Source organism: Cydia strobilella, chromosome 20, assembly GCF_947568885.1.
Source record: "Cydia strobilella chromosome 20, ilCydStro3.1, whole genome shotgun sequence".
Lineage (NCBI taxonomy): Eukaryota > Metazoa > Arthropoda > Insecta > Lepidoptera > Tortricidae > Cydia > Cydia strobilella.
The window spans coordinates 12,592,700-12,618,738 of record NC_086060.1 but is presented as its reverse complement, the minus strand read 5'-3'; the positions used below and the strand labels follow the sequence as shown (position 1 = coordinate 12,618,738).

Genomic DNA, 26,039 nt, shown 5'->3' with positions numbered 1-26,039 from the left:
AATTGCAACCGGGAGCCGTGGCTGGCCTAGGGTTTAAGGATGTCCAAACTTTTTGACCCATTGACCACAGACTTTGGCTCCTCCGTTTTCTTTCCGAGTGACAAAAATAATCGAACCCGACTCGCGAGCCCTTATTTTTGGCTATAGTTTGTGCACCACTGTCTTGACTCCATCCACTGGAAGGAGTCAGTCGCGGAAGCTAGACATTGGGTCCTTATTCAACCTCGGTCACCGGAGGCCTTTGTATATTCTTATTTATTATATGATTTATATGACATCGATTTCATTTTACTTCACAGCTGTTTACCCTCTGTGGTTATCGTGGCTTCTATAAAACTTGTAAATTCTTCTTCCTCGCGTTATCCCGGCATATTGCCACGGCTCATGGGAGCCTGGGGTCCGCTTGACAACTAATCCTAAGAATTGACGTATGCACTAGTTTATACGAAAGCGACTGCCATCTGACCTTCCAACCCAGAGGGGGAACTAGGCCTTGTTAGGATTAGTCCGGTTTCCTCGCGATGTTTTTCGTTCACCGAAAAGCGATTGGTAAATATTAAATGATATTTCGTACATAAGTTCCGAAAAACTCATTGGTACGAGCCGGGGTTTGAACCCGCGACCTCCGGGTTGAAAGTCGCACGCTCTTACCGCTAGGCCACCAGTGCTTCTATAAAATTTTAAAACTTGAAAATAAATAAGTAAATATTCGTAAACTAGCAGAACCAACTATTCGCGTGACGCCCCAAATTGTAGTTCATTATGACATAATGAGTAAAGGTCAACACGTAAATGGAGTAAAGTTTGATCGAAGAATCGGAAGGTCAATGTCGGGCGTCACTAACGATTGTTCCATCCTCACTGTTAACCATTTTTGAACTTTATTTCTAAGACATAAGAACCACTAATGGTCATAGAGTTTTGATATTTTTAAGGGTCCGTACGGGTACCCTATGGGTGTAAAAACGGGACCCTATTACCAAAGATAGATATAACTCCGTAATAGATGGATCAGTCTAAGGAAAAAACGTGCCTAGAAAATCAGATAGAAAATCAGATGTCACCACTAGTTTTGGCCCTCTCTCGTATAGAGGGCGTTGACGGTTTCGTTTGTTATTTATAATTTTAACGCATATCCGTTAGAGAACATGGTTCAAAATCATATAAAAATAATTAATGCAAATAAAAAAATCATTTATCAATATTTAAATACATTTTAACGTATTTTTATAAATCTTAATTTTTAGTTTTAAAGTGTGTCGATAGATGGCAGTGAATTTACAGTGGTTACAAAATTCACTATGACAGTACCGCTCTATCTTATTATATCCTCTTTGCTATTACTAAGACTTCTCTATCCGTCTGTCTGTCACCAAGCTGTATCTCATGAACCATGATAGCTAGACAGTTGAAATTTTCACAGATGATGTATATCTGTTGCCGTATAACAACAAATACTAAAAAATACGGAATCCTCGGTGGGCGAGTCCGACTCGCACTTGGCCAGTTTTTTATTATGATAATGATATTGATAACTTTTCGCACTACATACGTTAGGCCAGGGGTTCCCAATCTCTTTCAGTCCGCTGCGCACTTGCAAGTTTAAAAATCAATCTCGGCGCCCTAACCTAGTTAAGCTATTCGAAATAGGTAACATGATGAGTATAGGATTGCCTCAGGGCGTCCCTTCTTGCGGCGCACAGGGAATCCCTGGGTCAGGCATAGGTTATCAAAAATAATTTCCCGGACAAAATTATATTTTTTGAAGAAGACGGGTCAACAAAGATGCCCGTTAACCCGGTTTCTGTACGAGGAAATGGGGCAGAAGTTTGATCGATGCCGAATTAGAAGGTCAATAGCGACGTGCGTCAACCACTCATGAAATATGCAGCGGCCGCGGACGCAGGAACGTAATCCGGACAGTAGCGTCAAATAATCAATATGCGCAAAGGAAATACTTCATTGGACTAGCGTAGTCAGAGTCAGGGTCATCATCATAGGCATGCCAATGTGAATCCATTTGCTTAGGGTTGGCTCAACAGACAGGGCCCCATTGTGTAAAAGCTAGAAATTACAAAATAACAGTTGGAAAGCGTTTGTCACGCGCTTGACCGATGACGTCTTAGCCAGGGTTGCTGCCGCTTTCGAAATGTAGAATTGAAACTTGTGATTTTATAGAATGCGCCCCAGGGGCCCGTTTATCAAAAGCTTGTAGCTTGTAATACAAGTGGCAGTCCCTTTCTAACAAAAGCTGTCAAAAAGGGACTTCCACTTGTTTTTGATGAAACACAAGCTTTTGATAAACGGGCCCCAGATGTCCGCGCAGCAGCGATTCTTAGCGAGTAGCGATATCGCTCGTAGCCAGTGAGTCGGTTTCAACTCCTTTGACGACCAATACAATCATTCTATAGTCAGATTTCTTGTTTATTATCATAATGAAAAGGCTACACGCCGAAGGAAAATTACCTCGTTTGATGTAATTGAAGTGAAGCGCATCCGGCAGATAATTTGCTAATGTCCGCAGATTTACGCGATGAACATCAGTGAGTGAGACTATTTCTTGTTCAATATAAAATTAATAGTAATTGAAGGATTTCGTGGTTTTAATTAGTGATTTGAGAAAGAAAAGCTTGTACTTTTTACATAACGGTATATTGCACAGCATTTGACAGGTGACAATACAAAAAGGCGCCAGAGGCGACGAATAAAAAAAAACTGAAAGTAAACGAAAACTAAACTTGTTTTTGTGATTTTTTTCTATCGAGCCCACTTTAACCTTTAAAGGTTTTGGTTGGAGTCTGCCCGCTGCAAATACTTAGGTAATCTAGTTTCTGTGTGAATTATTTCCCTTGATTAAAATACAATATAAAAATTACAATTTTTCATTAGCCCCCTCTTAAGAAATAAGGTTAATCCATAGAGTAACTTATACTAGAGCGGTACTGTCATAGTAAATTTTGTAACCCCAGTAAATTCACTGCCATCTGTCGACACACTTTAAAACTAAAAATAAATATTTATAAAAATACGATAAAATGTATTTAAATATGGATAAATGATTTTTTTATTTGCAATAATTATTTTTATATGATTTTGACCCGTGTTCTTTCACTGGTATGCGTTAAAATTGTAAATAACAAACGAAACAGTCAACGCCCTCTATACGAGTGTAGGCCAAAATTAGTGGCGCCATCTGATCGAGAATCAAATTTTCGTGATTTTCGAGGCACGTTTTTTCCTTAGACTGTATCCATTGTAGGATAATTCGGTGCTCTTCAATGATGTAGACGGTTTGAAGTATTATATCTTATAATCAGCTTCCACAATGGGTATATATATAACAGAATTTAATATATTGTAATATTTAAGTACACGGCAGCGCTTGATCGTGCCGTAGATGGACCGGTAATCATAAGGTCATATGTACTCCTCCCGCGCGTCTCGCCCCTCTCTCGTCCAGCAGCTAGGTAAGGGTGAGTGCAGACATATTCCCCCCCTCGGAAACTGTGGGTTTTCGAGTAGCTTCTTCGCGCTCATCGTTAGGTAGCGGGCAGAGATTTGTGACGGCACGGCGGATGATACCCTTCGACGTGTTCACATCTGCAACGCGTGCAACACCATCGGCTCCTGGATACAGTCGATGAATGCGGCCCATGCGCCATTTGAGTGGTGGTAAGTTAGCCTCCTTGAGTACCACCATATCGCCTTCAGCGAGATGTCCCTGGTTGATGCGCCACTTTGATCGTTGCTGCAGCTCGTTCAAATATTCAGTGCGCCATCTCTCCCAAAACTGTTGTCGGATCTGCTCAATTTGTTCATATTTTCTTAGTCGATTTGGGTTGATTTCGGTCAGTGTGGGTGATGGCAATGAAGTGAGCGGTTTACCGATCAAGAAGTGCCCGGGACACAAAGGATAAAGGTCTGTAGGATCAGCTGATAGGGGAGTTATAGGCCTAGAATTTAAAATTGCCTCGACCTGTGCAAATAAAGACGATAATTGCTCAAAGGTGAGGTTAGTGTTCCCTATCATACGCGTTAAATGATGTTTGGCAGCCTTTACGCCGGCTTCACTAAGTCCGTTAAAATGCGGTGAATAAGCAGGTGAGAACTTGAAATTTATGAATTCACCGGCAGCATATGACGAGATGGATTCACCGCAAGATTCTAAGAATCTTTTAAATTCATTATTTGCGCCTACAAAGTTTCGGCCATTATCGCAATGGATTACGCTGGGCTTTCCTCTGCGAGAGATAAAACGATTCAAACACATGATAAATGCCTCTGCACTCAAGTCTGATGCAATTTCTAAATGAATTGCTTTGGTTGCAAAGCAGACGAATATACATAAATAACTTTTAATTATTTTGCAACTACGTCCCTTTCGATCGCGAGTCGGAAATGGACCAGCGAAGTCGATACCGGTAACCTCGAAAGGGAAGCTAGGATTGACTCGAGCGGAGGGTAAGTTTCCCATTATTGGTATAACAGATTTAGCTTTAAGTATTTTACAGATTTTACAATTGTTTACAGTAGATTTGGCTAATCTTCTTCCAGCAACAGGCCAGTATAATTGCCTGACGTTAGTCAGTAAAAGCTGAGCACCTCCATGGCACAATTTTTTGTGTTCTTGTATGAAAAGTAATTTGGTGAAACTATTTTTAGAGTCCAATATAATCGGATGCTTTTTACTAAATATTTCAGATGAATTTTGAATACGTCCGCCTACTCGGAGGATACTCTTCTCATCCACGAAGGGTCGGAGAGAAAGGATTCGCGATTTTGAAGGTAAGCCCTTTTTGTTATTTAGTAGATGTAGTTCATGCTCGAAACACTCCTCTTGGTGTTGCTTAACAAGATGATGTAACGATAATTGTAGTTCGTCTGTAGTTAGATGGCCAGTTGTTTTATTATTTGAATGTCGTACGTTGTGGATAAAACGCAATGCATAAGCCAAGCTTCGTAATAAAATTGTAAATTTAGAGAAATTGTCGAAATTTACTAATTTATCACAAGTTATAGGTATAGTTGTAGTGCATGTTATAGGTATAGTAGTTTTAGGTTTAGAATTAGTTTTGTTAGTTTTTATTTCAGGTATGTTGGCACTAGGTTTAATTACTTCTGGCCAGGCTGATGGCCCTTCTAAAAGAAAGGAGGGGCCATGCCACCATAAGTTAGCATCAGCTACTTGTGATGGACTTACACCACGTGATGCTAAGTCCGCAGGGTTTTGAACACCTGGGACGTGTCTCCAGGATCCATTTGCTGTAAGCTGTTGAATCTCTGCGACACGGTTTGATACAAACGTTTTAAGATTCTGCGAGGGTGAACAGATCCATCCTAGAGTCACGGATGAGTCTGTCCAATGATAGATGTTGGTGACTGTAAGTCGTAAAGCTTCGATTACTTTCGAGCTTAATCGTGCAGCTAATAAAGCTCCGCATAATTCAAGGCGCGGAATTGTCTGAGCTTTCACGGGACTGACTTTCGTTTTAGCGCATAATAGATTTACTGATATGCTACCTGAGCTACTAATCGAACGCAAGTAGACGCATGCTGCGTACGCATCTTGTGATGCATCACAGAATGTATGCAATTCAACGATCGCATCGGGATCGTCAGCGAGAGCAAATCTAGGTATTTGAAAGTTGGTCAGGCTCTTAAGGCCTAGCACAAAATTGAACCATGATTTTGATAAATCTGTAGGAATAGGATCGTCCCAGTCTAACTTAGTAAGCCATAAATTTTTTAGAATTATTTTTGGTACAATTGTACATAAGCTCAACAACCCTAGAGGATCGAACAATCTAGCAGAATTCGATAAGATCGATCGCTTGGTGGCTACTGACGAATGTTTTATATCGACAGGAAAGTTGAATGTATCAGTGCTTGGATCCCATTTAAGTCCTAAAGCACTTGATTGTGAACTGAAATCTAGGTCTTTAGGTATCAATGCATTAGAATTGTCTTGGAGGACGGAACCGATATTAGAACGGAATTTACGCAATGGCAAGTGCGCTGAATGAAGAACTTCCGTTATTGAATTTATTATGTAGCACAAGTCCTCCTTTGAGCTGCTCCCTGTAATGACGTCATCGACATAGAAATCGTGCTTTATTATATTAGCAACTCTTACATCATTGCACTCATTAGCGAGCTGAACTAGGCATCGCGTACTTAGGAATGGCGCAGATGATGTACCATATGTAATTGTATTAAGTTGGTATATTTTAATTGGTTGATCCGATTGCTCACGCCATAAAATCATCTGGAGATGACGTTGTCTAGGTTCTACTAAAATTTGACGATACATCTTTTCCACATCGGCTGTCACTACATATTTGTGTTGCCTGAAACGCAGCAATATGGAGAAGAGGTCGTCCTGGACGACAGGTCCGACATGTTGGATATCATTGAATGATACGCCTGATGACGTTTTTGCTGACGCGTCGTATACTACGCGCAAGCGCGTAGTTTCGCTGGATTCACGTATCACAGCGTGATGAGGTAGGTAGCACCCTCGCTCGGGCTTAGGTACTTCACTCATATGTCCTAGGCGCTCGTACTCTTGCATAAATTTGGTATACTCATCTTTAAATTCTGGTTTTTGTTTCATTTTACGTTCCATTTGATGTAGTCGCCGTTCGGCGATTTTAAATGAGTCGCCTAAGACATCTGGTGAATCGCAAAGAGGTATTTGAACACAAAATTTACCATCCTCTTCACGCTGCGTTGTTTCTTGAAAAAGGGTTTCACAGTATTCGTCGCTATTTGACGTAGGCTTGTTGTTAGGAACTTCTTCTATTTCCCAAAACTTTACAAGTTGCTGTTGTATGTCCTGACTGAAATGGCAATAAGTCTTGTTGGGAGGCTTTGCCCAATTCCACCTATTGCGGCCACCGAGGATCCATCCAAACTCAGTTTCATGGAGGACTGGTTTGTTTGGTCCGAGTTTTATTTGAGAAGTACCAAGGACATCCCAGAAGATATCCAAACTTAGAAGTATATCGATATCTCCAGGGCGATAGAAGTCTGGATCAGCTAATTGTATGTGGCCGGGAATGTCGAGTTCGTCGACCCGTATCTCAATTTGAGGAACAGGGTCGGTTATAACTGGTAGGACATAACATGTAACATTTGTAGTGAATGAGGTATAAGTAGACCTTATCTGTACGTTGCAGTGTTCGGCAATGCCTACGGTTTCATTTTTAAGACCGGACACGCAATGGTATTTTTTAATCGTAGGGCATCCTAACTTAGCTACCGCCGCCTCCGTTATGAAAGAAGATTGCGAACCGTTATCTAGAAGAGCGCGCAATTTTATTATGTTGCCATTGTTTGACACCTCGACCACAGCCGTTGAATGAAGAGCCAAGCCTGAGGAGCCAGCAGACAGTGTAATTACCGGACGCGGGCCAGAAGATGCGTTATTAGTAGCATTGGTAGGTACTTCAAGGTTAGAAGTTGAGTTGGTAGGTAAGGATGTAGACGCAGACGATTCTACGTTATTTTGTTGTGATGATGATGATGATGGTTGCATTTGATGCGGTTGAGAACCGCTAGGTAAGTTGTTTGCTTTGTGAAGCAAAGTATTATGCCTTCTTTTACAGATGCGGCAACCAACGCCAACGAGGCGGCATTGGTACGATTGGTGATCATTACGTAAACAATTACTACATAATTTCCATTGAAAGACCTTTGCATTTCGTTCTTCCACAGACATCGATTTAAATTTGTTGCACTGATATAATTTATGATCTTGTTTACAGGCCAAACAACTGCCACGGGGGTGTGAATCGAGCGAAGAAGAAATGAATGATTTCGACCTATTAAAGTTGTGACGATTTTCAACCTTATTATTTTGACTTTGATTATTTAAGGTTTTAGCGGCATAGACTGTTTCTAATACAGTTGCCCTTTGACGAAGAAAGTTGAAGAAATCGTCTAAAGTATGGGTCTCTAATTTGCTCCGATGCTCCTCCCAATTTCTCGCGGTTACAGAGTCCAACTTCGATGAGCCTATATAAATAATAAGCGTGCCCCAACTATCAGTCGGCTCGCCTAACAAATTCAAAGCACTTAAATTTTTCGAAATTGCATCGACTAAGTTGCGTAGGCCCCGGTCGGACTCCTTAGAGAGCGCCTCAATCGAAAATAGACATTTAATGTGTTCGTTAATTAATAGACGCTTATTATTGTACCTGTCACAGAGCAACGACCAAGCAATTTGATAATTATCTGCCGAAACGCTGACCGAATTAATGACTGCCAGAGCGGAACCCTCCAAATATGATTTTAAATAATGGAATTTACTTATGTTGTCTAAATTTTCATTATCGTGAATGAGAGACAAGTACATGTCTCTGAACTGAAGCCATTTATTTGTATCACCGCTAAAAGGAGGAATTTTCAAGGGTGGCAGTTTAACGTGATTTGTAACTGATGTGGAACTGCCACGACATGAAGACCCGTCTCCTTGTTTTATTTTGCTATCGTTAAACGCATCTAAAAACTCTTGAGCGGTGCCAATCAATTGGAAGAACTGGTTTTCCGTTTGCTCCCTTTCTTCCATCTGCTTGGACGTATCCAGGTCTAAATCCTCAATTTTATTTTGAATTTCGTCGAAAGTGTAACTCAACTCTTGAAATTTAGATAATCTTAAGCTTAATTCATTGTTTATTAATTTATTACGCTCAGTTACACTGTCGAGATTCATTAAAGGCGTTAAAAACTTTTCAAATAATGTTATGCGGCCTCTTAAAGTGGCCCGTTGTTTTAAAAGGTCCTTTAATTCGGTCATTATGCAGGCGAAAATAACAAAGATGATAGTTATAAGTAAGTAATTAAAATGAATCCAACCTCGTAAATCGCTGATAACAGGTGTGCACTATAGGTACCGGGCGGTCAATGCAACCCGACACGGTGTAACACGGCGCTGCCGCTGGAAACCGCTGTGCAGTGTAGTTGACGAAATCACTAGTTCTCACCGGCTTATATCCCGTTAATTTCCTGAAATAGTCGGCAATTATGTTTAAATACCTATAAGTACTTTTATTTTAAGTGGGACAAATGAATTTAAGAAAAACTAGTAATTTTAAAATACGAAAGTTAGACACTGTGGAACACTGTGTTAACACACAATTTTTAAGTCGAATTTTATAGAATATGTAATTGTTTTAGGGTACCAACACGTATGTATTATTTACTTTAGAACTATAAAGAAGCTACTTTAATGCTATTTATGCGTAAAGAATGAGGAATTACGAAGTTTTGTTAATAATTTTGCAAACGGTGGTACCTACCTAATTAGATTAAACTCACAAACCGCACTAATTGCACAAGAATTATCGAACTAAATTAACACAAGTCGAGAACAATAACTTTTTATAGGAAATGATTGACACTAAAAGGAACGGGCGTACTTCCTTCGGATCCAGTAGGTATGCACTTATTCCGGGATATCTTCGCCTTCCAGTTGCGTCATCCAGATCACGTCGGGTCACCATAAATTGTAGGATAATTCGGTGCTCTTCAATGATGTAGACGGTTTGAAGTATTATATCTTATAATCAGCTTCCACAATGGGTATATATATAACAGAATTTAATATATTGTAATATTTAAGTACACGGCAGCGCTTGATCGTGCCGTAGATGGACCGGTAATCATAAGGTCATATGTACTCCTCCCGCGCGTCTCGCCCCTCTCTCGTCCAGCAGCTAGGTAAGGGTGAGTGCAGACATCCATCTATTACGGTATATCTATCTTTGGTTAATCTAAGGGGCTGAGCTGAGATCTTACTCGTTGTAGCGTAGGTATATAAAAAAAACTGTGCCATTTTTCATAAATCGATCGATCTGTATAATTGACTAATTATAGAGTTTATAAAATGCTTTTTGGTCGGTTTGCGATCCAAAACCTGTACAATAAGCATGATAACAATGATGAGTATTATTAAGTGCCGCGAATCGCGATTTCGTTGTGCAATAACACTCGCAAATAGACGGCAGGCTATTTAAGATAATTGCCGTAAGATAAGAGACGTGAGCATACAACGATCGCGTTTCGCGACCAAAATACATATTAAACAAACCTTAAACAAACAATGTCGTCTTTAGAGAGTAACATTGTGTTTTTCACATTCTTTGGCTAATACCTATTATTCGTTACACGCGTGCAAATAGTGCAATCTTCAAGGTTAACACATTCAGTGCCAGCGCGGGCTACGCGCTACGAGTGTAGCCGATAAACATGGGAAAAACCATATGTAGCGAAAATTAAATAAATTAAATAATCATTTATTTTCAGGCATAGCCCATGGAAGTGTTAGTAACAAAAAACTTAAATACTAATGTTAAACAGTACAATTAATTAAAACCTACCATGCAAATCAATATACTTAGAGCTAGGACTAGGACAATACAATACCGGGTGAGCCGTACACATTTACATTACATAAAACATTTACTATTACATTAAAATTTAATGAAAAGAGCATACGAGCAGAGCAGCGAGTCGCTGGCAGTGAATGTGTCTGACGATTTTGTAAAATTTGTTATTTAGTATGTAAAACGGGACATATCGCATATTATAAATACCTAAAGCTTGAAAAATTTACATCTCACGTTTCGAAGGGGACATTGCCTTCGTAGTACCTTAGCCTCAATATCTTAGATGTCAAACGCCAACAACGCAAAGAGAGACCGAAGCCCTCGTACGCGTATACGTATAACGCGTCTGGTCAATTCTATTGTAACACCTGCAGTAAAGTCTTTAAGACCAAGTTCGGTCTGGTTAGCCACATTCGGGCCCATAATAGGCGTAATCCATAATTGCTGGGGTCGCCGTCATCGAAATCGATAAGGAGGGCCTTAGTACCTTAGAAACACTGGCAAAAGTTGACATCAACTTCGACAACCTTATTGCAAAGAGTTTGCCAATTTTAATGCCAGTTAAGTGTCTCGCTGTTACAACTAGTGCTGCTTCTGTGACTAGCATTGAAGACATAAAAAAATGTTACTTTTTGAACCGTATTACGAGACAAAGTCCACTTTTGATCAGTTAAGCCCCTCCGTCCGTCCGTCTGTCAGCCAGCCAGCTAGCTATCAAAATCGGTCACATCCTGGGAATCGCGGCTGCGGTCCGTGACTGATATGATGTAATGTAGATAACAATGGTCAGTGGATAACAATATCACGAGTATTTTCGAACCAATAGTTACGAAATTTGGTTTCAAATGTGAGGAGGAACGCAGTGATAACTGTTTTATCGATTTGTCAACGTACTGCACTAGTGATGCGGTTATAATGCCAAGTGAGGGTCTAGAAGGGTTGTAACATATGCGTTATATCAGCTTACATCACAGTACGGTACTGTAATGCAGGGCCGGGGAAATAACTCTATTTGCAGCGACGATTACAGTGGCGCCCGGCCTTGCTCGGCTACCACGGCTTTACGCACAGTTTGATTTGTCAACGTACTGCACTAGTGATGCGGTTATAATGTCAAGTGAGGGTCTAGAAGGGTTGTAACATATATTGCGTTATATCAGCTTACATCACAGTACGGTTCTGTAATGCAGGGCCGGGGAAATAACTCTATTTGCAGCGATGATTACAGTGGCGCCCGGCCTTGCTCGGCTATCACTGCTTTACGCACAGTTTGATTTGTCAACGTACTGCACTAGTGATGCGGTTATAATGCCAAGTGAGGGTCTAGAAGGGTTGTAACATATGCGTTATATCAGCTTACATCACAGTACGGTTCTGTAATGCAGGGCCGGGGAAATAACTCTATTTGCAGCGACGATTACAGTGGCGCCCGGCCTTGCTCGGCTACCACGGCTTTACGCACAGTTTGATTTGTCAACGTACTGCACTAGTGATGCGGTTATAATGTCAAGTGAGGGTCTAGAAGGGTTGTAACATATATTGCGTTATATCAGCTTACATCACAGTACGGTTCTGTAATGCAGGGCCGGGGAAATAACTCTATTTGCAGCGATGATTACAGTGGCGCCCGGCCTTGCTCGGCTATCACTGCTTTACGCACAGTTTGATTTGTCAACGTACTGCACTAGTGATGCGGTTATAATGCCAAGTGAGGGTCTAGAAGGGTTGTAACATATGCGTTATATCAGCTTACATCACAGTACGGTACTGTTATGCAGGGCCGGGGAAATAACTCTATTTGCAACAACGATTAATACAGTGGCGCCCGGCCTTGCTCGGCTACCACGGCTTTACGCACCGTTTGATTTGTTAACATACTACACTAATGATGCGGTTATAATGCCGAGAGGGTTGTAACATACAAGCGTTATATCAGCTCACATCACAGTAGTCAGTACGCACTGTTGCAGGGCCGGGCAAATTTAACTCAATTTGCAGCGACGATTACAGTAGCGCCCGGCTATTCTCGGCTATCACTGCTTTACCGATTGTTAACATACTACACTAGTCATGCGGTTGTAATGCAATGAGGGCTAACGCGTATGAATTCGCCGCTAGGGGCGCTAGTGTAGATGGTGGTCTTTTTCATAGTTCGAAATGTCAAATGTCACTTGTCACTTCAATGACTGACAGCTGTTCTTTAGTCTTTTGGACCACCATCAACAGAGGCGCCAACTGGTGAGCAAAAAAAAACATGTCACATGGATGCTAGGCTTACTTCTATACTCATTAAATATTTACAAACGAACAACATTAAACTCTAAATAGCGTCTTATCTTTTATAATCTAATGCGTCTGATTATTTATGTTTTATTCTATACTTCATATTTATTTTATATATCGTTTTCTTCTCTTCCACTTCCTTCATGTTGGCACTATTAACGTTCTGTCACCCACTTCCCGCTTTTCTACTAATTTTTGTATTCGTCATGTGTTTGTCTGTGATGTTCATAACAATTATTCGTTTTTGGGTTTTCCCAACCACACCTCCCAGACTACCGAACATTCTCCTCACGTGTGAAAGTCAAAAACCGACATTGGCAAATTCACCCCGTGCGAAATTGCGGGGAGTAAAAGCCAGATAGGATAATAAAAAAAAAAAAAAAATAGAGGCGCCAACTGGTGAGCAAAAAAACAATAGCCCTCATTGGAGAGCCTAGTATTTGTTCACACAAGCTTTTTGGCCACTTTTGCCGCTACTATCTATCCTTTGATTCTGACTGTACAGTTAATTGTCAATGTGAGACGCCCCAATATTACAGTCTATGTTTCACTTTTATCTAACTGAAATTTGAACTTTATCATAGTGACATTAAGTCGAATTTCAACTATCTTGAAAATGTAACATAGAACCCTGTAATATTATAGCAGCGACGTGTCAACGTGGTAAACATGCATTGGTGTTCTCAATGTATTTTGATTACGATTAGGTCACTTGGATCACTAGTTCTAACCTCTTCTGTTTTTATATGTATCTTCTGAGTGATACGTGATGACTTGATGAAAATGAATTTACAATTTTGTTCGGTATTAAAACCTTTACGCGCTTTACTATATTCGTTTTTTAGATTTAAAGCAATTGCATGTAAAAATAGTGTCACTTTTTCGATTCAATCTTGTACTAAAAACACGTTATTTTATATTAATAAAGAACCTTAACCATCTGTAGTAATGAGTTTAATCATCAAGTAAGTATAGGTAGCATAATGAAATGAATTCAGTGAGCCAATAAACAAACATCATGTGAATTCATTTACATGTTAATCGTACCGCGAATACCTTATCGCACAAATAATGGCTTTCTGAAACTACATAATATTTCTACTGTCATGTTTCTTAGTAACATGACGATGAATAAGATATTGTAATATATAAGTAAAGCATCTTGTTTTGGAACGTTTCACATTAAGTTCTGTAACTTATTAATCTCATCATCATCACCATCACGCTCAAAAACGCGCATTACTGATGTTGGAGATGAGACCGCCAAGCTGAAATGGGACTGGGCCGGCCATGTCTGCCGCATGCACCCACAGAGGTGCTCAAAACCGAGACGAATGGGGAAATCAAGCGGGGAGGCCTTTGCCCAGCAGTGAGACACCGTATAGGCTTATAATAGTTCTATTATAATATCATCACATCAGCCAGAGGACGTCCACTGCTGGACATAGGCCTTTCCCAAAGAGTGCCACAATGACCGGTCTTGCGCCACCCGCATCCAGCGGACTCCCGCGATCTTACTGCGCCTTCCGGTACGTGGTCGCCACTTGCCCCAATGGCCATCGGTTCTACGTGCAATGTGCCCCGCCCACTACCACTTAAGTTTAGCGATTCGGATAATATAATATATACAAATACGAAAGTTCTTGCCCTATGACTGTCTTCTCTGCAATACTTTTTATGCTGGTCTTTCCCACATTGACCTTTATTAAATAACCGCAATTTACTGCTTCTAGGGAAGGGCTGTCTTTAAATGTGACGTTTTCAACCAAAAGGTACCACATTGTCGCTTGTCGATAAGGTTGATTTCGAATTGAAGCTATATGGAAATAGCGTCTTATTGACAACCGACAATAAGTACCCTTTTGGTTGAAAATGGCACAAATAGCGTTGTCTACCATCGAACTGCCTACGCCCTACAGTATTGCTGAAAATTTGAAATCTTTAATGTATTCACTTTTCAAGTCTACACAAATAACGCTTGCCAATCCATACTATCCATACTAATATTATAAATGCGAAAGTCTGTCTGTCTGTCTGTGTGTTACCTCTTCACGCTTAAACCGCTGAACCGATTTAGTTGAAATTTGGTATACAGATAGTTTGAGTCCCGGGGAAGGACATAGGATACTTTTTATCCCAGAACTCACCCCTCAAGGGGGTGGAAATTTGTATGGGGAATCAATAACCGCTGAACCGATTTAGATGAAACTTAGTATGGGGATAGTTTGAGCTGTGGGAAAGGATATAGAATAACTTTTATCCCCGAAATCATCCCTTAAGGGTGTAAAAAATGGGGTGGAAATGTATAGTGTGGACCTATTTGGGGGTGAAAAAGGGTGGATTAAAAAGCAGATTTGTTTAAGAATTAAGGTACCCAAATTACTAATTCCACGCAGACGAAGTCGCGGGCAAAAGTTAGTAAATAATAAAATGAAGGGAAAGCGATGTTGCCTCGGTGGTAAATGGTAATTGAACATCCTAGATGCTATGCAACAATAATTCTAGTATGAACTATTAAATACTTACGCGTGACTGAACACCTGGACATACCTACACAAGCTATAATAACGGGTCAATTTGTATTGTATAGAGACTTCCATATAAAGTGACTCGTTTTCATTGGCCTTTAGTGTAGTTCACGAGTCGGGTGGTATACCGATATAACTATAAATATCGATTTGCAGCATTTGGTTTACAATACATATTCATAGTTTCATACTAATATTATAAATGCGAAAGTCTGTCTGTCTGTTACCTCTTCACGCTTTAACCGCTGAACCGATTTAGTTGAAATTTGGTATAGAGATAGTTTGAGTCCCGAGGAAGGACATAGGGTAGTTTTTATCCCAGAAATCTTCCTTTATGGCCTTTATGGGGGTGGAAATTTGTATGGGGAATCAATAACCGCTGAACGGATTTAGATGATATTTGGTATAGATATAGTTTGAAATGTGGGTAGTGATATAGAATAGTTTTTATCCCCGAAATCATCCTTTAAGGGTGTAAAAAGGGGGGTGAAAGTTTGTATTGGGACTCAATAATTTCTTAAGTAGGGAATAAAACTCAATATTCTAATTACTAATTCCACGCAGACGAAGTCGCGGGCAAAAGATAGTTATTTATAAAACGCGTGTAAAAAACAACCTTGAAAGGCGAGTATAATGAAAGGTTTTTGCTATGATGAGTAAGCGAAATGATAATGATAATATGTGGGACACAAACACAATCCGTGCTCATTGTACCGTCGGCAGCGAAAGTAACAATGCGAACGACTTTTAACTATCTAATCTAATCTGTCATTAGCAAATAAGAATTAACTAAGTGGTTAATACCCTGATGTCCCTGATGGTAAACGGTTACTGTAGCTGTAGTGTATGGACGCTTGTAACTCCCGAGGTATCAAATGCGTGTTTTAAAAACTCCACCCTTAGTAAAGATAAAAAAACAGCCTATTACGTCCCACTGCTGGGCACAGGCCTCCTCTCATGCACGACAGGGATTGGGCTATAGTCCCCACGCTAGCCCAATGCGGGTTGGGTACTACACATACACCTTTGAATTTCTTCGCGGATGTATGCAGGTTTCCTCACGATGTTTTCCTTCACCGAACAGCTACTGGTAAATATCAAGTGTTATTCCGTACATAAGTTCCGAAAAACTCATTGGTACGAACCAGGATTTGAACCCGCGACCGCGAATTATAGGTAAAGGTAACCTATAATTTATATGAACCCAATTATTTATGCCGATTGTACGTGCTATTGTTGTGTTTCGTTACTGAAAGGTTTTCCTCGTTGCCCATTCACAAAAGCAGAGGAAGTTTAGTGTAAACAAACCATTGTAGTTGTCTATTTTATTGTCGCGCCAATAATGCACAGTTTAGGAACAGGAATAACAGGGTATATTATATGTGTATATTAAACGTATAATATACTTAACCAAACCAAGATATCCATTAGTACATATGTACTAACGGATATCTTTTGACGGGACTTTACCGCGTGTAAAACTTGTTTTATTGAATTAGTTTAGAATTGCATTCCATTTGAAAAATGTCATCGAATATTTCCACCGTTTCTTCTTCATTCATAGAATTATGAAAAAAATGTAATATAAATATAAGATGTAAACCTAGACAAATAGTTGATAGAAAGTTCCCTCATTCCCTAGTTTCCATGCCCCAAAAGTAAAAAAGGATCGAACACATTTAAAAAAAAGCTCACTTATTAAACAATTAAACAAAAGTTAACTACCTAGATACATTTATATCAAGAAAGATGTATCCTGTCTGATGTGGAGGTACAGGGCAAAAATTTTCTTTTGATTCTCTTAAACGTGCAGGTACCTACAATATGTATGACCCTTTTCTTTAACCTAATCTAAACTCCCATTTTATCTGATGTAATTACTTTGTACAGAATAATATATTCTATTGTATTGTATTGTTTGTTCCAGGCCGATCCGCGGCATGTCAGCAGTGGTGCTCGGCGCCGGGCCCGCGCACGCGTGCTTCTTCGCCACCTACGAGCACAGCAAGCACACGCTCGCGCACCTAACAAGGCATAGGCACGACCACCTCACACACGGTACGTTCTATCCGTTAGCCACTAGAGACTTCTGCTGCTCGCCCATCGAACGACACCGCAGATCTCGTTCACCGGCTAATAGCGACCAACAACGACGCAACACCAGGAAGTCTAGCAACCCTTTTGAAGTCGTCCGTGCATATCTAAGTGAGTCCGGGGTCCGCTATACAAGAATGCACAGATACTAGTAATTACGAAGACAACTAACCATCTGGCCATTCTTCCCAAATGAATTTCCTCACGATGTTTTCCTTAACACAAGGTACTGATAAGTATCATGTGTTAATTCTAACATAGGTAAGAAACTAAATCCACGATCTCCGGTTTACAAGCCGCACTACCTCAATCCTTACCGCTTTGCTACCACACTTTACCTAATTACTAAAAGATTGTGAATGTTTCTATGAAACCGTCTTTTTACATCCTTTTATCGATGATCGTTCCAAGAAAACTATTTATATGATGTCTGTTGTTAGCAGTAAAGTGCACCGCTCTGTTATATATTTACTTTGCCCGGATGATAATAAGTTAACGTTAATGTTTGCAGGGTTGTCCGGGTGTCTGGCGTCGCTAGTACACGACGCAGTCTCCAATCCGGCAGAAGGTAACATTTGCATTCATATTTGCTTCTTATCTTTTAACAAAAACTATATGGGTTTGTCGACGTTCGGTCATGGCATGTTATGTTATGTTTATGTGTTTTCAAGTGTTTTAAACTTGAAACTAATATGCAGTTCCTACTTAAACTAGTGCTCTGTGAGCTGTAGACCTCGCGATAACCTTAAAAAATGTAAAAATACTTAATTCGTTTAGTCATTATCACAGCGAACTCACAATGGTCTTAAGTGGCATAGATCCCACTGGCGCTTAACTCCTGTAGGTATGCCAATTTCCGCTACTTTGGAAAAAAATCTATCTGACAATCAACCCTACTCACAAAATTTCACGAGAATTGGTAGAGATATGCGACCTGCAGAAGAGAACATCCGGACATACTAAAGCGTTTTGATCAATTTTAGCTAACGATCGGTCAATGAAAACTACCAAAACCCAAAAGAACCAAAGAACAACGCATTTTATAACAACACTCATAAATATCGTCCGATTCGATACATTAACCTTTTGACCGCCAAAGACGGTAAATCACGTCGTCGACATTTTGTGCCACTCACGCCGCCGACGTAATTTGCCGTCCAAACTTAATTTATCAAAGACTCTTTAATAAATAACTATATTTCTTTGTTTGTATTTGCATTATTTTATTTTGCCCTTCTACTTTATTGTATAACTTTATTACAATTCAACTATGAATAGAAGGTTAAAAAAAACAACATTATGTTATATTACGACTTACCCAGTAAATAGCATAGCTAACCACGCCAAAAACGGCACTTGACGTCGCCTAGTGATGTGACCGAGTCATGGAGGAATAATATTATTATATGAAAGTAACAATCTCCTAATAGAAATTGTTTCGCGCAGTTCCGACAAACACGCTAGCGCCATCAATAATAGATATGGCTTAATCCCATACATTTTGTAATAGGAGTTGTTTTTGCTAAAATAACTGCTATTTGTGCTGTTACGGTACTTGTTTTCGTGCTTAATTTAAACAACTTGGTTTGAAAGACGGTACTGACCTTTTGTGATAATGTAACCCCTTGTGCATTTATTTTATTGTAACGATACTGCAGTTTGCTAATTAGTAGGTAATAATAATCGACAACGGGTTTGCACATCTCTGAGTAACGCGCGCTTATCAGTGTCCCGTGCGCCCATGACGGCACTTCACGTCCGATGCCTGACGTCACCACCAAGTAGTGATGTGGCATTATTGAGAGATTTGAGTGGAAGTTACAAGTACATTTTGATATTTAAATACGTTATTTAAAGGTTTTTAGTAGAGCTAAAAGCCAGAATTATCTAATATTATATTGTAAAACACCTGTGTAGTGGTTCTTCTAATCTAAGTATGTCAAAAACGAAATCAGTGAAAATATCGATATCCTGTTTTGTAATCACTATTGTTCTCTAAGGTTTTATTTTGCTTTATTGCGGTGTCACGTCGAGTTACGTCAATGCTTGGCGTTCAAAAGGTTAACAGAAATATACGTCTGTTAGAGAATAGGTACTGGTTGTAGGAAATACTTTTCCATAAAACTTCTTAAACTCAACTGCTGGACTCCGTCACGTCACCACCGCATTTTCTATGCTTCCATTGCCGAAGGAACCTCGATACGAAACAAGAAGAATCGTCAGTCACTTCATTCTATATAGGTAAAGTGATGAAGTGTATTTGGGGCCATGTCTCGTAATCACGAAGTCGATTTCCCGACCGATATTCCTATTACTTAATACTTCTAAGGTTAGGTTAGGTTCTATTACATAACAAAGTGCAAAGCCCCGCCAGAATATATCACTGATAGTCGTAAACTCGTCAATACCTGACGTTTACAACCGAACAATACACATTCACATTAGCACACGTTACAAACGACATTTACAATTTTGAATCTTAACTTATCCGGCATAGGGTGTAATCTGATATGGTTTTAGGAACGACGGTGTTTTGTTTGTGAAGTAATTAGTGAATGAAGAGGTGTTACGCTCGCCATTCATACAGACCGGGGTTTATATCATCTGGGGGCCTATATAAATACACTAGCTTTTGCCCGCGACTTCGTCTGCGTGGAATTAGTATTTTGGGTACCTTAATTCTTAAACAAATCTGCTTTTTAATACATCCTTTCTTCACCCCCAAATTGGTCCACACTATACATTTCCACCCCATTTTTTACACCCTTAAGGGATGATTTCGGGGATAAAATTATTCTATATCCGTTCCAACAGCTCAAACTATCCCCATACCAAGTTTCATCTAAATCGGTTCAGCGGTTATTGATTCCCCATACAAATTTCCACCCCCCCCCCTTTTCACCCCCTTGAGGGGTGAGTTCTGGGATAAAAAGTATCCTTCCCCGGGACTTAAACTATCTGTATACCAAATTTCAACTAAATCAGTTCAGCAGTTTAAGCGTGAAGAGGTAACACACAGACAGACAGACAGACTTTCGCATTTATAATATTATTATGGATAGTTTTAAAAAATGTCGCTGATAATAGATGATTTTGTCACAAGGGAGCAAAATGACATATTTACGGCGAGGGTGCATGCATATTAAATTCTCAACGAAGCGAAGGATTCTACAATAGAATCTCGAGCGTAGCGAGGGATTCTAAAATAAAATCCTGAGCGTAGTGAGGGATTCAAGTGTTAACGCCCAAGGTGGAAATAATTTTGCTACCATGTGACACATACTGCTTTTCACATCACCTATGAGGATATTATCATGTTTCAAACCATTATTTAAGCTAAAAAAATATACAAAAAAGAAAAAAATAGTTTCCTAGAACAGAAAAGTACCACTTTGATCCCTCCTAGCAGGGAAGAAAAGTGATACTGATCCCTCCTAGCAAGGAAGAAAAAGCCCCTTTCCAAATAGGTGATGTGAAAAATATTTTTCCTTCCCCCTTCACCCCTTCGAGGGATGACGAAAACTATCCTATGTCCTATTCCGAGCCTAAAACTATATTCTATACAAAATTGCATCTAAATCGGTTCAGCGGTTTAAGTGTTAAGAGGTATCATGCAGACAGACATTCATACTATAAATGCGAAAGTGTGTCTGTCTGTCTATTACCTCTTCACGCTTAAACCACTGAACCGATTTAGTTGAAATTTGGTATAGAGATAGTTTGAGTTCCGGGGAAGGACATAGGGTAGTTTTTAACCCAGAAACCATTCTTTAAGGGGGTGAAAAGGGGGATGGAAGTTTGTATGGGAAATCGATAAAAAGCAGATTGGATAAAAAATAAGCTACCCAAATTACTAACTCCACGCAGACGAAGTCGCGGGCAAAAGCTAGTTTATTAGTACGGATTTAGTCCCGTGACTTCTTGTTTTGATTGGAAAGAAAAATGGTGCGCCTGAACCTTCGACTCGCCGCTCGTAGATATAAAATACTAGCTTTTGCCCGCGACTTCGTCTGTGTGGAATTAGTAATTTGGATACCTTAATTCTTAAACAAATCTGCTTTTTAATCCATTCTTTTTTCACCCCCAAATTGGTCCACACTATACATTTCCACCCCATTTTTTACACCCTTAAGGGATGATTTCGGGGATAAAAGTTATTCTATATCCTTCCCCGCAGGTCAAACTATTCCCATACCAAGTTTCATCTAAATCGGTTCAGCGGTTATTGATTCCCCATACAAATTTCCACCCCCCTTTTCACCTCCTTGAGGGGTGAGTTCTGGGATAAAAAGTATCCTTTGTCCTTCTCAGGGACTCAACCTATCTCTATGCCAAATTTCATCTAAATCAGTTCAGCGGTTTAAGCGTGAAGAGGGAACACACAGACAGACAGACTTTCGCATTTATAATATTAGTATGGATGATATGACATATTGACAATGCACTGCTATATGTACACAATGGCAGCTCGGTTAGGTTATCGTTATTAGTCTTACACACGAATAAGGAAAAACTATTTGCATTGATAACTGGAACTAATTTGTTAAACGTGTTGTGAGCTCAGAAATACGAGTAGGTATCACGAGCACACTTAAATGTGATTAATTGTCATGTACACTCAGCATTGTGATTAAACAAATATAAGATTTAATTTAAAGAACTTTAAACTACGGCTTTTTTAGGGTTCCGTAGCCAAATGGCAAAAAACGGAACCCTTATAGATTCGTCATGTCTGTCTGTCTGTCCGTCCGTCCGTGTCACAGCCACTTTTCTCTGAAACTATCAGAACTATACTGTTGAAACTTGGTAAGTAGATGTATTCTGTGAAACGCATTAAGATTTTCACACAAAAATAGAAAAAAAAAAAACAATAAATTTTTGGGGTTCCCCATCCTTGGAACTGAAACTCAAATTTTTTTTTTCATCAAACCCATACGTGACACGTCAAACGTCATAATTATATAGAAGTTTGACGTTTATAATAATACACTGTGTTACCAAACACGGTGCAAACTTATGTCGATACCGAGAATTTATACTATTCACATGCTAAAATACAACAAAATAATTAATACTATTAGAAGTATCAGAAGTCAGAACAAATTAAAATACTTTTAGAAAATGTTTTAATTTAATATTGTCTTCGGTTACCGCGATAGTTACTCATGAAATAAAACTATGAAAACGGATTATATCGCGTATATTGAATTTATAATACATCCCGACGTTTCGAACTCTTTACAGCGTTCGTGGTCAACGGGTGACTGAGGAAAAATTACAAAATGCAAAAATACCCACATACTAAAATAATGAACAATCATAGACTACAAACTTTAAGGCTGGTTGTACATGCAAAATCGGTTCATAAGGCTAGTTATACACTATAATTGTTTTTCAAGTAAAGATATATATATATACGCGATAAAAATAAACTATGCCGGCTCCAACCCTACACCACGGACCCGAGAAGATTTAATTCCCTCCTAAATTGTAGGAGGGTATCCCAATATGGGACCGGCAACAAACTCGGCGGGACACATCTTTTCAAAACATCAGAATGTCCAGCATCATCCAACACTACGGTCTCACAGTCTATGTCTCGCTTGCTCCTTTATCAGGTGGACTACAGGATCCCAAGCTGGTGGTAGAGAAAAGCCATCTTCCCTATTAAAGTTTGGATATTTCTTAATCTCAATGGCCTCGCGCAGCATTCTGGGTATGTAACGCTTCTCCTTGGCAAGAACCAGAGGCTTATCAAACTTGATTGAGTGATTGGCTTTATCCATGACATGCTCACAGACAGCAGACCTAGGTCGACGGTGCTTGACATCAGCAGCATCAGCAGCAGCAGAAGATGGCTTTTCTCTACCACCAGCTTGGGATCCTGTAGTCCACCTGATAAAGGAGCAAGCGAGACATAGACTGTGAGACCGTAGTGTTGGATGATGCTGGACATTCTGATGTTTTGAAAAGATGTGTCCCGCCGAGTTTGTTGCCGGTCCCATATTGGGATACCCTCCTACAATTTAGGAGGGAATTAAATCTTCTCGGGTCCGTGGTGTAGGGTTGGAGCCGGCATAGTTTATTTTTATCGCGTATATATATATATCTTTACTTGAAAAACAATTATAGTGTATAACTAGCCTTATGAACCGATTTTGCATGTACAACCAGCCTTAAAGTTTGTAGTCTATGATTGTTCATTATTTTAGTATGTGGGTATTTTTGCATTTTGTAATTTTTCCTCAGTCACCCGTTGACCACGAACGCTGTAAAGAGTTCGAAACGTCGGGATGTATTATAAATTCAATATACGCGATATAATCCGTTTTCATAGTTTTATTTCATGTTTTAATTTGTTTTATTTCAAGTAGTAAGTGTTTCAGCTTAGGGGGCGCCATAAGCCTTTAATAACAAATGCATATATGTAAAGCCTGACCAGGAATATATGATCACGCGCCATGTTGTGGAATTTCACTGGAACTATTTTTTTCATACTATATTGAACTGTCACCCTATACATGAGAATGAACAGCGTCCTCTTGACAATGATCATATATTACTGGTCAGGCTTTACTTGGTAATATTCGACCTATGCCGCCGTGACTCAGGTGGTCAGGTGGCCGAATGGCTCAGGTACCTGCCGCTATAGCAGAGGACGCTGGTTCGATTCCAGCCTTGGGCACTGGAGGCCTTGGTCACTTTTTCTTAGTATATGACATTTATTTCCGTTTAAAATCAATTAAGCAGTTTATCTGTGATAAGGTCAGCTTAGATTAGTTATGGTTGCTTTTCCTTGTTCACCATCAGAAAGAACAATAAATTTCTAGAGAATAACTAGTTAAACTAGTAGTTACGTGATAAACAACATATGGCAAATGCGCTAGAAAATAATAATTCATTACAATTGTGTTCAACGATGTCTTTAAATGGTACTTGAACGTGTACTATCTGCTACTTCAGTGATTATTCAACTGCAAATACATTGTTTACTTAGATTACTTTCAATGTTGCTTTCCAAATATGGCGTCTCTATGACAATTTAAGGTTTCTTTTAACGTGGCATGTGTTTGTGGTATTTTATTTTTTCCTTTTTGCCATGTAGACATAATATTAGTGGTTACAAATTGATTATATCTATAATATACAGACGTCACGCTGTTTGCTTGAAACTTACCATCATAATTTTAAACTTTTATATTCTATTATTTGATTTCATATTAAGATACAATATACAACTTAAATATAAAAAAAAAACATTAAAACTACATATTAAAACTAAACTAACATTAAAATAAAACTACTTAAAAATTAAAGTAATATAGAAAAATACCCACCTATAAAAGGTGCCCCAAGTCTGCCCATAAGGCTGGCTACATTACCCCGATGGATGGCTATGCCTATTCTTTGCCCTAGGAATGAGCTAGCCCTAGGGTCACCCGAGGTCTCCAGTAGTTTTTTTAAACTAACACGGGACTTAATCGCGTAAAAACTTACGTTTATTTATGGCCTGACGTTTTGAACGTGACGTTACGTTCGTTTACGTTAGTTATTACGCGATTAAGTCCCGTGTTTGTTTAAAATTGTGTTAGTTTAAATCAATATTATACGATCATGTTGAGTATTGTTGAGTCATAGAATACTTCCTAGGTAGAGCATAAGACAGACTTGTGACAGAATACCGGGCACAACACCTCGAATCACCGAGGTCTCTCGATAGGGATGTGTTTGTTTCGGCCGTCCGTGACGCCACAGGATGCGTTCTGAACAAATGTGTAAACAGGCTCCAACTTATTCGGAACTCGGCAGCCACACTTACCTGTGTGAATTAGTAGTCGCTATTTCAGTTGCGTCCACGTTATAACGACCTTAATGCTTCACATCATGACCACGCTTTTGCTCAGATTTGATTATTTTCACGATTGGCTGTTTTCTTACCAACGTATCGTACCTATATGCTTAACCTGTTTTGAAGCAGACCAGTATTCAGTACCTACTTCAAAAGTGATAATCATCATTGATCCGAGATACATTGTTGACTTTAAACTGGTTACAATCTTGTATGATTAGCGTTTATTATAAAGTTGTCCGACTCACGAAAAGAGCCTTATTCCCAAGGCCGAAGGTCCATTGTTGTATAACGGCAGAAACTTGTACAAATGTTCTTAAATTAGTTGTCGCGATTTGTTGTCTTACATAATAATTTAGTTTTTATTCCTTGATATGGCAGGAACTGGCTCGCGGACAATTTACGTTATTTGTGCCGTGGTGCCGAGTGTGCCGAGGAACTGCTCAACCTTATTCCTCCGTCCCATTTTTACCATCGGACTACAAGACAAACGGCACTCCGGCATCGCTTCATGGTAGGAAGTTAGGATCTCCAAAAATACGCACGAAGCGTTTTGCTTCCTCATTTCTAATGCGAACTGCCAAGGAGTGGAACGCCCTGCCCGAGTCTGTGTTTCCGCATATGTACAATCTGGGGCTCTTCAAGGCAAGAGTTAATAGGTATCTCATAGGTAAGCGTGCTCCACCGTAGACCGCATCATCACTTACTATCAGGTGGGATCGTAGTCAAACGCCTGCCTATTCATCATAAAAAAATAAAAAATAAATTTGGAATTTGATTTAATTCATATAAAATCGAAATTCCTTCAACTCTAAAATACGTATGCCACTTGAAAGGCTAAGTTAATTACTCATTAAAGCAAGTAAACTTCAATTTACATATTATTTAAGTACGTAT

The 26,039-nt window shown here is 39.5% G+C and overlaps 1 protein-coding gene across 2 annotated transcripts in view; it reads left to right on the top strand.

Annotated features, from left to right (window-relative positions):
* Positions 1-26,039, top strand: part of LOC134750684 (mitoferrin) — a 50,446-nt gene that overhangs the window by 7,579 nt on the left and 16,828 nt on the right. For both annotated transcript variants that reach the window (XM_063685920.1, XM_063685921.1), the window contains exons 3-4: positions 17,127-17,257; positions 17,805-17,861. In XM_063685920.1, coding sequence (XP_063541990.1) covers positions 17,127-17,257; positions 17,805-17,861 — 188 coding nt within the window. The remainder of the gene's footprint in view (positions 1-17,126; positions 17,258-17,804; positions 17,862-26,039) is intronic.